At 36.4% G+C, this 15,653-nt stretch overlaps 2 protein-coding genes across 2 annotated transcripts in view; one reads left to right on the top strand and one right to left on the bottom strand.

The window, feature by feature from the left end:
• LOC120429861 (very low-density lipoprotein receptor-like) overlaps positions 1–15,653 on the bottom strand; it is a 373,714-nt gene that overhangs the window by 258,242 nt on the left and 99,819 nt on the right. The window lies entirely within an intron of this gene.
• LOC120429615 (uncharacterized) lies at positions 637–1,496 on the top strand. The gene has a single exon (XM_039594645.2). The coding sequence runs from the start codon at positions 637–639 to the stop codon at positions 1,216–1,218; it is 582 nt and encodes a 193-aa protein (XP_039450579.1). The 3' UTR covers positions 1,219–1,496.

Raw genomic sequence — 15,653 nt, 5'->3', positions numbered from 1 at the left:
TAAACATAACGAATGAATTCATTTGTTATGATGGTGTGAGTTGGTACCATTATTCTATCGATTTTGGCACTGAGCCCTCAATAAATTTTGAGAGAACGATTATCTCGATTCTGAATTTTGGGTGTATAGTTAATTGAAGATTGGTTGTTTGTGCATATATTTTTGTAATGTTTTTAGAGATAAAAACCTGAAGCAAAATTATACTGAAATTTTTTGACAGTTTCATACATTTAATAACAAAACAAAAAAGTTGCCCAATCACCTAACTTTATGACGCAATGGAACGGTTTCAATAACTTACACTTATCTGTACAGAAAACCCTCGGCAGAGCCTCGATGGATAAATGCGTGCTGAAAAAGTCTTTTTATTGCAACTTTTTGCATAAACTGGTGAAATGGTACCACTTGTATTGGAAAATTGAACAAATTTTCAATACTTAAACAATTGTAAAAAGGTTAAAACTGTTTAAAATTGATGTTCGATAATTGCTCGCCCTAAACGCACGTCCACTGTCATGACCTACTATCTCACATTCCTGTACCGCAGAACGTGCCCGCCCTAAATTTTCACTCCACCAAACCCAAACTCATGGCCAGCTTAGTCTGGCAGCGATACTCACCCCCCTCGGAAGCAGCATGATCCTCCAGCCCGGTTGGATGTCATTTATCCTGCTAATCTTGGCGTGGCTTCCTCCGGGAAGCAGCTTTGAACCGTTCACCCAGCACGACCTGGCCGCCGAAACGCTGGACTGTTTCGTGCACTTGGGCGTCCCACCTGGGCGCGTTCGGCTCTACCAGGCCGGACTCTTTCCGGACGATCCCGGCACGTGGTGCCTGGTGCGGTGCGTGGCCATCAAGCTGGACCTTTACGGCGATCGGTGCGGACCGGATGTGGGCAATCTGTACGTGCAGTTCGGGGGGGTGGCTGGAGGTCAGAGTGAGGTTAGGTTCAAACAGGCCGCGCACAGCTGTATTGCTGGGTTGGCGGATCAGTACCGAGGGGCCTGTGAGCGGGCGTACCACATGATGATCGATTGCTTTGGGGAGCAGATCCGGAAGTTGGTTGCACAGAATCGAACCGACCCCTGCGCGGATTGTTACCGAATGTATGACGCGCTGTACCGTTCGACCATGGTCGAGAAGAAGCCCAGTGACAAGTGCGGCAAAAGTGGCAAATGTAACACCAAGAAGAAGAAGAAAAAACTAATCGCTGAATAAAGTTGATTGTCGCAAGTTTTAGCAAGCTTTTACCGAGCGGTAATACAATTTGCACCGTGGGACAGAGATGGCTAATTTCGATAAAAGCTTCGTTTTTTTCTGCGGCTTCGTCCACCGCTGTGGAGGCCGTGGAAGCTTTTAACGTTGACACCACACGATGGTTCACTTCAGGAAAAACCACTTCGAGCGCCCATGTGACAGAGTGGCTGGAGAAAACGAATCTCATTACGTTGGTCAGCCTGTGTGCGTGCACCGGTTATCGGTGTGTTTTGCGTTGGTGCGTTGGAAAATAGGAGTTCAAAAATGCATTTCGCTATTCCAAATGAGAGTTAAAATTTATTTGACTTCAATATGAAGGAACCATTTTTGTGATGAACTACGTCGCTTAGGAACGGCCCCAGCAAACAAGAGAGGTAAACTTCGCTGCAGTGGATGACTGAGCAAAAAAAAACAAGGCTAGTGAAAAAGGCAACGCATGCTGCGTTGGATGTGCGGCAACGTGCAACTTTGTTGTCTATTTATATTTACCAGAGTCAAAAGGAAAAAGTTAACCGACTTTATGCATGCGTGCTTGTAACTTTTTAAATGAATGATTTGAAGCGAATTGTGGATTTAACATTTTAAAAACATTAAGCATAGTGAAGATAATGATTATTTTATGTGGTTTTTTTTAGAACGATTTTTTGGTAAATTTTGAAGGAAGCAGATACAAAGTTGAATAAAATTTGTCGTTTTTTTAACAATTAAAACAATTTGAGTTGTGATTTTATTTTTATTGTTTTTTTAGGGTTCTTTTAAGAGCAGATTTTCAAAAATTATGATTTTGTAGAGGATAGCCATTATTTTAAAAGTTAAATTTTATTTAGATTGGTGACGTAATAAAACATTTTTCAGATTTATTTAATTGCAGAAAAAAAATCATAGAATGAAATATCATCTCAGTTTTTCATGATTTATCTTTTTTCCAAAATAGTTTAACCCTTTCAAGTCTGAATTAAAAAAAATTGAGTTTATTATAGGGAAATGATTCGTATGACCAAACGAAAATTATAGGCTACTTTTGAAAATTTTCAATTTTGGGTCATATATGACTCATCAACTCGTGTTTGAACTTAAGGCTCTTGCAAACAAATATTGGTGTTCAAAATTGTCTTAAAAGGTTCCCAAGACAAGACAATGTATTGATATTTATATGGGACCATTCGCAAACCACGTGGACACTTTTTTGGAAATCTCAACACTCATCGTGGACAATTTTCATACAAATAAAATATTGTTGTATGGAGTGTGGACAATCGCCAATTAGGGCAAAATATTTTCAGTTATTTTCAAATATTCAGTTTTGTAGAATTTATACATATTTTACCTGAAAAACTCAACTAATAACATTTCTGTTGAAACGTGGTGCTCTTACATTTGTTCAGCCGTTCCGAAGATATGTTTTTTGAAAAATGTGCGACGAAAAATGCCATTTTTTGGACCACCCTATTTCTAATCGCCAAAAAATATGGGTCTTATTATTTTGGTCAAGGAACTCTCATTCCTGTTTGATGTGGAAACGCTTTATTTTGATGTTAAGAAAACCTAAAAGCTTACCTTTCTTGGTCTTCAAAATTTTCAAAAAAAAAAAACAAACATCTCAGCAACCAATGTTTGGACCAACTTGTACGAAAAAGGAAAGCGATGAAAACACGAAAAGAGATGGAAATGCTCCATTGTCTGATCTACAGCTTTGTAGAACATTATTACACTCTAAAAAATAACCCTGCAAAGTTACAAAAAACATGAAATTTTAAAATGAAAAATTTTGCTCTAAATGAAAAAAATGACCCTTCTGGGTCAATATAGTTTTGAAAAGTACATTAAATTTCCCTTAAAATGATATATTCCAAAAAAAATACAGTCGAGTTACGGAAAATGGGAGAATTTTTAAAACTCTTTTAGTGTGTTTTTATGAAAAATACATTTTTTCGGAATTCTGAGTATGCCATCAAATCGGACGTCTAATTTTACATAAAAGTCCCTTTGACACCAAATTTCTATCTCATCCAGGGTTGCCAGGTTGCCAGATAAATCTGGGAATGCCAGATTTTTCAACTGTCAGCCAGAATAAAGATTTATCCTTCTCAGTGCCAGATTTTGACAGATTTTGCCAGATTTTTCACTTTGTGTCAATTTTGAACAAATTTTGGATTCAAATTAACGAATTTAATAAAAAAAAATCGAATGAGTTTTTCTTAGAGGGAATGATAATAAAACATTTTTGAGGTTAGAAAATCAATTAAATCGTCTGAATTCTACAAATTTTTTAATTAATTCATATCCTCCCTCCCCTTAACCATTGAGAACGGTTAGATTTTCGTCTGCCAGATTTTTCCAATTTTGACCTGGTAACCCTGATCTCATCACAGTTTCAGGCTGCAAATTATTGAGAACGCCTCTTTTTTCGCATGCTCAAAAATGAAAGGGTCGGCACGGCGTGTTTTCTAGAACAACATTATCAAAAAAATAGGAAATTTTCTCAGCTTTCCAATGCTTCTAAGAGCGAAATGTTTGATCGGTAAATTTCTGAGATATCTCTATTTTAAGTTTTTTGGTTTTAAATTTCTTTATTATTAATTGAAAATTTTATACTAACTGTTCAGAAAACTTATGGAATGATGTGTTTTATGTGTCATTTACTCATCAAAATGTGCAAAATAAGACAAGAAACAACTTTGTAGAAGTTTGCAAATCGCTAAAAATTTTGAAAATGAAGTTTTAACCAATTTTTTTAATGTTTGGAATTTATTCAGAAATTTAAATCATAAAACAATGTAAAAATATATTTTTATTAGATTATTACATATATTTTTTGTGTGCAAATATCACGAGTCTGCTCTTATTCAGCTGATTCTATCAAAACTTTGGCAGGTTTGTGATTGTTAATAGTATTATTGAATTTAAATGCATAAATTTGATATTTTCTTTAGCAAACATTAACCAAGAACATAAATACAAATATGATTTAAAATCGAAATGTACTACATATTACTGTTGCAAGCTTCAAAAGTCATATTTTCGTGAGAATAAAATAAATATAAATTTTTATAAAATGTGTGTGCACTTTAAAGTAGCAATAAAACTCGAGTCTTCCAATTCAGAATGCTGAAACACCGTCACAAACTTATTTTTTGTTTGAACAATATTATTTTTTATTTTAACAAAAAAAAAACAAAAAAAGTCTTTCCAAACTATTTGAACAAGAATCAAGAAATAAAACATTTTTTTAAAAAGATGAGATTAAAGATGAGAGTCTTATAAACTTCTAAAATATTGATTTTTCCTTGATCACTTAGTACAAAAAAAAAAACTAAAACAATCATTTCATACTAATGGAAGGTATTTCTCCTAAAGCTTGCAACAGTAGTTTGCAGTTCAATTTCGAGTATTAAACATGTTTTGTACTCATCCAACTGGTTTATGTTTGATTAAGGAAATATGTCATTTATTTATAAAAATCTTGTAATACCCTATCAATCTCAAACCTGTAAAAATTTCGGTTGTATCAGCTAATTCCAAGCTGAATCAGAGTAGACCGGTGTTATTTGTACACAACAATTATGTAATACTCTATTTACTCTTTTAAAAAATAATATTTCAATGCGGTTTTATGATTTTAATTTCTGAATAAATCCCACATATTCAAAAATTCGGTTAAAACAAACTTTTCAAAATGTTTAGTAGTTTGCAACCTTCAACAAACTTGTTTCTTGTATTATTTTGCACTTTTTGATGAGTAAATGACACATGAAACATATCATTTGACAAGTTTCCTGGACTGTTATTTAAAAGTTTCCAATAAATGATTAAGGATTTAAAAAAAAAACTTAAAATATAGATATCTCCGAAATTTCCCGATGAAACATTTCGCTCTTAGAAGCATTGGAAAGCTGAGAAAATTTCCTATAAGATACTTTTCAAAGTAGCGATGACTATTTTTTTTCCTTAAGGTTGCCCAGATAACACGCCGTGGGCCTTACCGCAACTCCGTCACGAGATATCAAAAATCGGACTTCAGATTCGTGATCAGGGACAAAAGTTACCCCTTAGAACAATGTTCCATGCAAATCGAAGATGGGTCGGGGCATCTTTTCCCGATTTCGTGTGAGTTGGTAGAGAATTACCCGTTTATTTTTTTTATGAAAATTTGATCATTTTAAATTTAACTCACAAGGGTTGTTTTTTTCAAAAAAAAAAAAAACGAGTTTCAATCATCTACATTTTATATCCTTTGTTTTTTTCGTTTTAAAGCAACAAATTCTAACAAATGTTAAGAAATGATATGAAAAAATAAAAACAAAAGTATTTTCTGGGTTTCAGATTGTTATGACATAACTACAGTAACCGTTAGAGTTTCAAAAGTAGTTTTCAAATTTTGTAATTATTTTTGTAGGTACTTTTTGGTGATCCTGAAACGAAACTATTGGCACTACGCCCCCCGGGGCATGGCCTTCCTCTAACGTGGGATTTCTGCTCCAGCGCCTCTGACGAGACAGGAGAAACCGGGACCGACGTTTTACTTCACCATCCGATAGAAGCTCAGTGGATAAGGCGGGAATCGAACCCGCGTCTCATAGCATCATCGGGATCGGCAGCCGAAGCCGCTACCCCTGCGCCACGAGATTTTGGTGATCCTGCAAACTTTAAATTAATCAACTGTTGATTTTGTTCTTGTTAATAAAAAAAATATCGTAAATTTGGTTTTTAAAAAGGTCTACCAAATTCAAAACAATATATCATAATCAAACCAAAATTTTATAACCACAGTACAAAGTTGATGTAAATAGCTGCTGACTTTAAAATTATTTCACACTTATTGAGGCAATTGAGTTTGCTTGCGCGTCAACATTGCTATCTGATTCCGATCACAGGGAGTAGTAAAACGATATCGATATCGGTCCTCAATTTCCCAATAAAACCTTTTGAAGAAGCCGAATCTGCTGCTAAATTATTTATTTTCAATCATACATGACGTACGGTTGATCTTCACGGTAAACATGCTCATTGCACGGTTGAACTGGCTGTTTTGTACACCTGCTCGGCTCATAGATGATCTCTGCCAGGACACGTGGCTTCGGGGTCGGTTTTGGGGCTTTGTAGGACTTGACCAGCTGAACACATGGTTCTTGCGGTTTCGGAACTAGATTGCTGCAAGGTGTTGGAGGTACCTTCACGGGTTTGTACTTTGGCTGGACGATCACTTCTTCCGAGGACTTGTACTGAGGCTTGCTGGCGATCGCATCTTCTTCACAGGATTGCTCTGGCTTGGGCTGGCGACACCGCACAAGGCACCACTTTTCCTTGAAGGTGGCTTTTGGTAAGGACGGTGGCCGTGGCTTCGATGCCGGCTTGCTGATGTAGTAATCGGATTCCAGCAGTCGATCCACCAAGTCGCCGGACGCTCCAACGACCAGGATGGCACAAACCACCACTGCCAACAGCGGAGTGGAAATCGACATGACGAATTGGAGGACTTTACGGTGCAACGCGTTTTATAGCTAGAAGGTTACCGAATGTCACGTGGACTCTGATACCAGTGAGAATTCACTGTTCGCGGAAATGTCGCAATAATAAAAACAAATGTTAGATTGCAGACTTAAACGCTAAACGCTTTTATTGAGGTCACTTAATTAAGTGTGTACAACTGGCAAGTTTCGGCGTTTCCGGGAAGACAGCTGCGCAGCTTCGAGTAGTAGATGTACCCCTCCAGACACTGTTCCCAGTGGGCTTCACCGTTGCAGTCGTAGTACACGCCACAGTCGGTTTCGCTCACGCTGAAGCACTCCGGGATGGGATCCTCGACGATCGGCAGCTCGGTGGTCGGAGCAGGAGCTTGGAAGCATACGGCACCCGAGGACTTGACACAGGTCAACGATACTGCGTCGAAGCTCTTGTTTCCCTCGCAGCTTTTAGAAGTCCCCTTGGACTTTTCACACTTGATGTACTTGCTGCAGTTCTTCATGTCCGGAAACTTGGTGCCATCTTTCTGCCCCTTGCAGACGTTGGTACCGGTGTTTTCCTTGGACGATGCTGACTTGGCACAAGCCATGGCCACCAGAGCCAACAGAACAGCGAACTTCAACGAGGACTTCATTCTGATATGATGCTTGATCCGCTTCAAGCGTATCACTGACCTACTCCTTACAAGTTAAGCCTTTTATACCGCGATAATCCCAAACACCCGGACGTCTTCCAATCAATTTGACGTCAATTCCAGACAGGTACCCTATCGGAAGTGCTGGATTCGCCTCGTCAGCTACCAGTAATTAAGTTATTACTCTCCAAATGACCATTGCACACCTCCCACAGGCTGCCGAAAATAAACACTCACGTCGTTTCTTATCAGCTGTTTTGCAGGAACAACAAATTGGATCTTCCTACCGGTTTTACATCGCTCGGCCAGACAACAATTGGTAGGAGTGTCATATCTCTGGCGTTTATGCTTTCCGACTCATAAATCCCAAGATGATTGGAGCCGATTTGAAGGCATGAATGGAATGCGACAGTTTGTCTGGGCATTCGATCATAAAATTAATGTTTTTTCTTAAAAATCACTCACAAAAAAAATTGTTTTAAATTCGTTTTTATTTATAATTTTACCATGCTGATTCGAGGAAAAAAAATAATAAGATATATAAATGTTGTGAATAGAGGATGACGAGCGGGAATTCCCGAGAAATCGACCATTTTTGGACCCCTCGATTCCCGGGAAATTCGGTCGAGACTCCCGGGAAATTTTAAGCTTATGAATATCGAAGCAAAATTATATAAGCTAATCAGGTAATCAACTAATTCGAAATTGTTTTTGTCATTGGATGTTAAATTTAATATTTGGTGTTCAAGTTTGAATAAACCAATGCATCTCTAATCTTCTTATTCAGAATGTTTAAATTTTTACTTAAGCATATTTAGCAGTTATTGTTTCTAATTATTATTTTAAAGGGGTAATTCTCTACCAACTCACACGAAATCGGGAAAAGTTGCCCCGACCCCTCTTCGATTTGCGTGAAACTTTGTCCTAAGGGGTAACTTTTGTCCCTGATCACGAATCCGAGGTCCGTTTTTTGATATCTCGTGACGGAGGGGCGGTACGACCCCTTCCATTTTTGAACATGCGAAAAAAGAGGTGTTTTTCAATAATTTGCAGCCTGAAACGGTGATGAGATAGAAATTTGGCATCAAAGGGACTTTTATGTAAAATTAGACGCCCGATTTGATGACGTACTCAGAATTCCGAAAAAACGTATTTTTCATCGAAAAAAACAATAAAAAAGTTTTAAAAATTCTCCCATTTTCCGTTACTCGACTGTAAAAAATTTTGGAACATGTCATTTTATGGGAAATTTAATGTACTTTTCGAATCTACATTGTCCCAGAAGGGTCATTTTTTCATTTAGAACAAAATTTTTCATTTTAAAATTTCGTGTTTTTTCTAACTTTGCAGGGGGTTATTTTTTAGAGTGTAACAATGTTCTACAAAGTTGTAGAGCAGACAATTACAAAAAATTTGATATATAGACATTAGGGGTTTGCTTATAAACATCACAAGTTATCGCGATTTTACGAAAAAAAGTTTTGAAAAAGTTACTTTTTGCGTTTCTCTTTGTTTCGTCGTCCGTGTCTGTCGCGGGTGACCATGAACGGCCATGATCGATGACGACCAACTTTTTTAAAACTTTTTTTCGTAAAATCGTGATAACTTGTGATGTTTATAAGCAAACCCCTTATGTATATATATCAAAATTTTTGTAATTGTCTGCTCTACAACTTTGTAGAACATTGTTACACTCTAAAAAATAACCCTGCAAAGTTAGAAAAAACACGAAATTTTAAAATGAAAAATTTTGTTCTAAATGAAAAAATGACCCTTCTGGGACAATGTAGATTCGAAAAGTACATTAAATTTCCCATAAAATGACATGTTCCAAAATTTTTTACAGTCGAGTAACGGAAAATGGGAGAATTTTTAAAACTTTTTTAGTGTTTTTTTCGATGAAAAATACGTTTTTTCGGAATTCTGATTACGCCATCAAATTGGGCGTCTAATTTTACATAAAAGTCCCTTTGACACCAAATTTCTATCTCATCACCGTTTCAGGCTGCAAATTATTGAAAAACACCTCTTTTTTCGCATGTGCAAAAATGGAAGGGGTCGTACCGCCCCTCCGTCACGAGATATCAAAAAACGGACCTCGGATTCGTGATCAGGGACAAAAGTTACCCCTTAGGACAAAGTTTCACGCAAATCGAAGAGGGGTCGGGGCAACTGCTGTGTGAGTTGGCGGAGAATTACCCAAAGAGGAAAAGCCTTTTCAAGATAAGTATAATTTACATATCCTCTCTCGAGCATAGCAATACTCTTAATCTAGTTTTTTTTTGGTAATGCTAAGGTTTTTTTTTTCTTTTTCGATGTCAATAAGTTGTTTTGTGTTTCGCATCAACCTCATTTTTAATTAAAAAAAAACTCTGGCAATCTTTGTCAAGTTAAGATCCGCCACATTTGAACATTCGGATTTTCCTAATAACTATTTCGTCAATTAATATTTACAGTTGACATAAAAAAGGAAAAAATAAACAATTTCAAATTGTTTTTTTGAGTCGTTATCTATCATATTGCAAAAATCCCGATACTGAGAAATTATATATTAGCTTTTTTTTACATCACAAAAATCTATAAACAAGTTTGTGCAACATTTGAAAAATCACTTAGTACGAATTAAGATTCGTAAACATTTTAAACTACAATTATGAGTCCAAAAAAATCAAGAAGTGATCTTGTATTTGCAGATTCAGAAAAAAATTAAAGGTAGACAGTTCCCGAAAATAACGAGGCAAGTAATTAAAGTTTTATTGAATAAGTATAAATTAATTGTATCTAAGTTCGTTGAAAAGAAACACTTTAATTACTTTTCTTTATAAATGATTGGCACTATTGGCATGGTTAAAAAAAATTCCCGTGTCCCGGGAACTCCCGGGAAATTGCAAAATTCAACTCTCGATTCCCGGGAAATTGAAAATCTCGAGAAGCGTCACCCACTAGTTGTGAAATATTTGTTTCTTTAAACTGGGAAGATCGTATTAAGCTATGGTCGCGTCCGGTTTGTTTGATTTTTCGCTCCGCGTTTTTTTCGTCTTCTGAGGATTCCCGTCAAATTCTTATCGGTTAGTTCTAGACGAACTTGTGAGTGGCAGTGGACAAGGTGGAGATGGTGGAGGTATCCGGGATTCGCGTTGCGTTGCTGCATGTCCGGGAAGACGTTGCTGACCTGGGATAGAGCCTCAATCGCGCAGATGACGAGGAAATCTTGGCTGATTTGATGCGGCCAGATTGGCGGCTCCTAAGAACTTAGGAGCTGCAGGTTGGGACACAATCTGGCTGTGTCTTACGAAGATTTTAAGATTTGCTGATTCTTGGTGAGAGCTTTCCATCATTATTTGCTAAATGATTATATTCCCTTATATTATTATTCAATAGCCCTCCTACCCCTTCCTCACTTTCCCATTGCTTAATCCCATTTTGCTCAGTTCCACTTCCCCCTAAAAATATAATTATCTGCCAAGTTTACACTAACACAGCACACCTAACTGATCCGGAGCGTTTGGTAAGGTATGTCCACGCATCCTTCCTCCCCTGTAGATTCTGTGGAATGTAATCCGTTCACAGAATCCTCTCTGTGGTAAACACAACGCAGTAGGGCTGGCCGCTTTAATTTTTGTATTACATTTTCGGGTGATCTCGGATGTATTGCAATTATTAGTATTGACAAGAAAAGTGCTTGGGGCGTAATCTAATCACAAGACTTTCCAGCATGCTTTCATCGGACTAGCTGCGTTTGTGTTAAATTAGATTAGATTAGATTAGATTGAAATATTCTTTTCTTTAAACTGAACAAGGCCGCTGCAAATATTATTCAAGGGTTATGTCGCCCCCTCCCTTCTTTAAAAATTGATTCGATAAATCGGAGGGCAAAACATATTTTTGATAGAACTGAAAAATTTCAACTGATAAAGAAATCTAACCAACTCAAAATAATTTAAAATGCCTTTTTTGCATTGATATTCATATTTAATTTAGTTGGGCTCGTTTAAAATTATTTTAAGCTTATATAAAATTACAATGTTTAGAACCGCAAAATCATTTTTTCTCACAAAAATTAAATTTTTCGTAAATACTTAGAAATTTTTTGAAGCTTACGATTGTAAAACAACTGGACAGGTGTTTAATGCATTTTAATACACTGTTTTAATTTAAATGTTAAAATCCTAACCTGTAATTACACAAATTTCTAAAAATATTTGCAACGGCCTAATAAATAATTGATAAACAAAAAAAAAGTTGCAATGCAAGTAGAACAAATCAACCAAAATCTCTTTCGATTTCATTTATTAAATATAGATTTTTATATTATTTTTCATTTAATTTATAATGCTACGGATTTTTGTAATAAATCTATCATTACACATATAAAAAATACTGTATTCTAATCAATAGAATAAATCAAAGGCTTGAAGTAAATTAATGATGAAAAAAAAAACAAATAAAAACTTAGAATCCGTTCCAATAAAAAGTCTAAATTCACAGTTTACGTCGAATTTCCAAAAAAAAATGAAGCAAATAGCAATAAAAAATATGTTCAAAAATCAGGAAATTTTGCCACAAATTTTGCTATTCCTCGATAAATTGTCAAACATTTCAAATATAAAAAAACATTAGCTTAAAAATAGTAACCCTTGAAGAGTTAACAATTGTTTGTTAATTTTGATCACAGAAAGTTTGTGCCCTTGATTATGAATGTAAAAATATTTAATGATTGATTGTGAATTTTGTTGTAATGGCTCAAGAATCTCGAAAATTTTGAACGTGCAATATCTCTAAGCTTTAGTTCGTAAAAATCATAACGACCCATATTTGAAAAAATAAACAAAGAAAAATTGAATGATGTCATGATTGTTTTAAAATAATTTAATTATAAAATAGTAGGGCGTCATCCATAAAGTATGTCACGCAAAAATCGGCCAAAATTAACCCCCCCCCCTCCCCCCCAATGTCACACTTTGTCACACAAGGTTGAACCCCCCCTCCCTTCTTTTCGATGGGATTTTTTATTGATTTTATATCATTAAACTCTCAAAATTTTCGTATTTTTGGCATTTTAAATATGAAAAAATAAGTTGAATTATTCTGATTATTCATTTTTTAGACAATGCGATATAAAAACATTTTTGTATCTTTTAAAAATTACAAGACCTGGTAAGTATTAAAAAATCTTGACAACTGTTTTTCACAGCTTTGTTTCATATAAGTTCAAACCATTTATAGCAGTTTTCTTATGAACACCCTGCTTCTAAAGCATTTATTTTTATCAAGCAAGAATTTGCAAAATATTGAAGTTCCATCTGAAAAAATGTGACTATGTAATAAATTTTAATATGATACCGTCATCAAGGGCGACATTGGGTCTGGGGGGTGAGTTTGCGTCATACAAAAATGCAGAAATTTGTATTACCCAATCTCACCCCCAGACCCAATCTCACCCCTGATGACGGTACTTCTAAATAACAGTAAGCAAACAATTTTAGAAAAGAGGATTTAATTTAATTGTGTACATTTCAAATTAATATTATGCAATCATTGAACAGCCAAGCGTGACGTCACAATCTTGCAAACCCAATTCGTCACATCATGTCACATCTTCGGTAACCCCCCCCCCCCCCCCCTCGCCCCTAAGAGCGCACGTACTTTATGGATGACGCCTAAATGTTTTTGAAACATCTGTTTTAAACATTTTCAAAAAACAACAGTTTGGTTAATGGATTTATGCAGAATTTACAGAAAATAAATACTGAATGCTATTAAATCACAAATCCAAAACTAAAATAAAATAATGTTTTTGCATACCCCTATCAGGGGTGACATTGGGTCTGGGGGTTAGATTGGGTCATACACATTTCATCATTTTTGTATGCTCCATTCTCACCCTCGAAACCCATTGTCCCCCCTGAAGCCGGTATATAAACTTGAATTTTAACATGATTGGAAGAACCAAAGACTCAAAATGCAATTTTTGGTCATAGGGAAGGCCCCTCAAAAGTTTTAGAAAAACAAAATAGAATAAACAGTAACCGAAATATTGAATCAATGTTCTCATATTGAAAAGGTTGAATTGTCACACAGGGGAAACATAGCCATTTCAAGCCTAATCAAGCCTTTTACAAGCATTTGAAAAAAATATTTCCAAAATGAATTCTAATCAGTCGAGTGCATTGGGCCACGCCCATTTTTCTATTTTCAGCTTAGTTCTTTTTTCTTCCAGCGCTCTTTTGGGTCTGCTTAGTGCTGCCAAAATTGATGAAATTTTAAGCGAACACTCACGAAAAGTAGCATTTATAGAGAAAGTTTCCTGGCATCACTGGCTCACTCCAACAGGCGCTGCTGGTGGTGTTGGTGGCCACCCTTTGTTCTTTATTTGCCTTCGCTTCTCGCTCGGTTTTCTTCAGCCTTCGATTGGAATGGGTCGTCAAAAGTCAAACGTCAAAAGACTTGGCATGATTGTTTTTTTTATGGCGCTTGCTAATTATTAACATGCTTCGGGATTATTATTCAAGTGAGTGACTAACTAATGTGCAAAAGAACATGTTGCCGAAAGTTGGGTGGAATGTATGTGTGTACCAACAAAATGATGAGAAATGGTCTTGTAAAATAGAAATTAAGATCGAAAGTGCATTAAATTTGATCTTTTTGGCCAGTAAATGGCATACATTTGCGTGCTTACTCGAGGCGGTGCTATTGCTGGTAAGTTTATAGCCTAAATAGTATTTTTGGAGATTTAATCGAGCATCAAACTCTCCATATCGTCGCCATCGTGCTAACTTGTCGTACGTGCAATTTGGGCCAAATTGAGTTAAGAACGCCATTTTGTGCAGCTCACAATGCCTCACCTTTTGACCTTCACAGATCCCCAAAATTCGATTTCAATCCTGAGATATTCAACAAAAACCGAAAAAACTCCGTGCATTTTTGTCACTTTACATATGAAAGTAGTTTCAATCTTGTCGTGCTATCTTGTCACTCCATGAAAATTGATGTAAGTGCGACAAAAGGCCAAAGGGATTTCAGGCCAGGAAAGTCAGGATGCGTTTGTCGCACGTACAAGCTAGACTACCGTAAACATTTGTAATTATAACTCGGGACTCCAGCAACCAACTTCAACCAAACTTTGGGACAATGTACAGAATGGTGAGCCAAACAAAACGTGTTTGTTATTGTTTACATTGCGTGCTCTCGTTTTTGAATATTCAAGGTCAAACATTAAAACGCGTTTTTCTCGGAACGTCAAAATGGCGGGTGCGACAAGATAGCACGACGACGTCGATATGACGAAGATAGGTGTATAATTAGAAAAGGTATATTTCCCCTATGTTCTCATTTTTAAAAGGTAAAATTTTGTTGAAAAGCCCAATACGAAATTTTTAATTTCATCAAACAATTAAAATGCGCCATAATTAACACCAAACAGCTGATAAAAGCGCAACTTCTTTGGCGCCAACTTCAAACGACTGCCACTCACCGATTAAGCGCTCACCTTTCCAGTGGCCCTCTCGTTCACCGTGAGTCCTTGTTATCAACACCGCGAAAGTAACTCACTGCAATTGGCCCTCTCTTTCTCCACTCCAATTTCTCGCATTCGTTTCACTCTCACTCTCAGTCAATACCATTATCAAGAGACACTGACAAACGGAGTTTGTTTTCATTCTGCACCTTTTGTCAAACAGCATTTTTTGTTGCGAGAGAGGGCAAGAGAGCGTCAAATGATAAGAGAAAGGGAGACTCTTTCTCACTGACCAACATCAGTCTAAATTTTGTTATTTTCGCTCTCGTCCGTCCGCTTTCAGCGTTTCAGCTGTTGAGCAAATCGATTTTCGCTGGGTTTCGCGCGATGTTTTTTTATTGTTTTGATACCGTAATTCTTCGCAAGCATCGCTGCTGATGTTGTTTTAACCCCGTTGCCATCGGCATGGTCTGACCACCATTTCCAGACGTTCCAGAGGTTATTAATATTTAAAATTTCATCAACTATTGTTGCGCGCTTGTAATGGCCCCTAAATGGGCGAACATTTGGTGGGGAGGAAGAGAGAGAAAAAAGGTTAACGATTGCTCAAATTTCTAGGGATTTTTGAGCGAATCGACGGCCAAGTTTTTGAGCAGCTGTCAAAGTTTGGTTGGCGATAAGAAAATATGTATCAATCTTTTTGATGGCTGAAGAGTTTTGTTTACCACTAGAGAGAATATTTTATGGAAACAATAAACAAGTGATGTTCAGTTTCAATCTGTTAAAACATAAAAATTTATAATAAATTTAAATTTAAATCAGCCTAAATTTCCCTCTGTGCTA

This window comes from Culex pipiens, chromosome 3, assembly GCF_016801865.2.
Source record: "Culex pipiens pallens isolate TS chromosome 3, TS_CPP_V2, whole genome shotgun sequence".
NCBI lineage: Eukaryota > Metazoa > Arthropoda > Insecta > Diptera > Culicidae > Culex > Culex pipiens.
The sequence above is the reverse complement of the archived record's forward strand: the minus strand, read 5'-3'. Positions and strand labels throughout refer to the sequence as shown.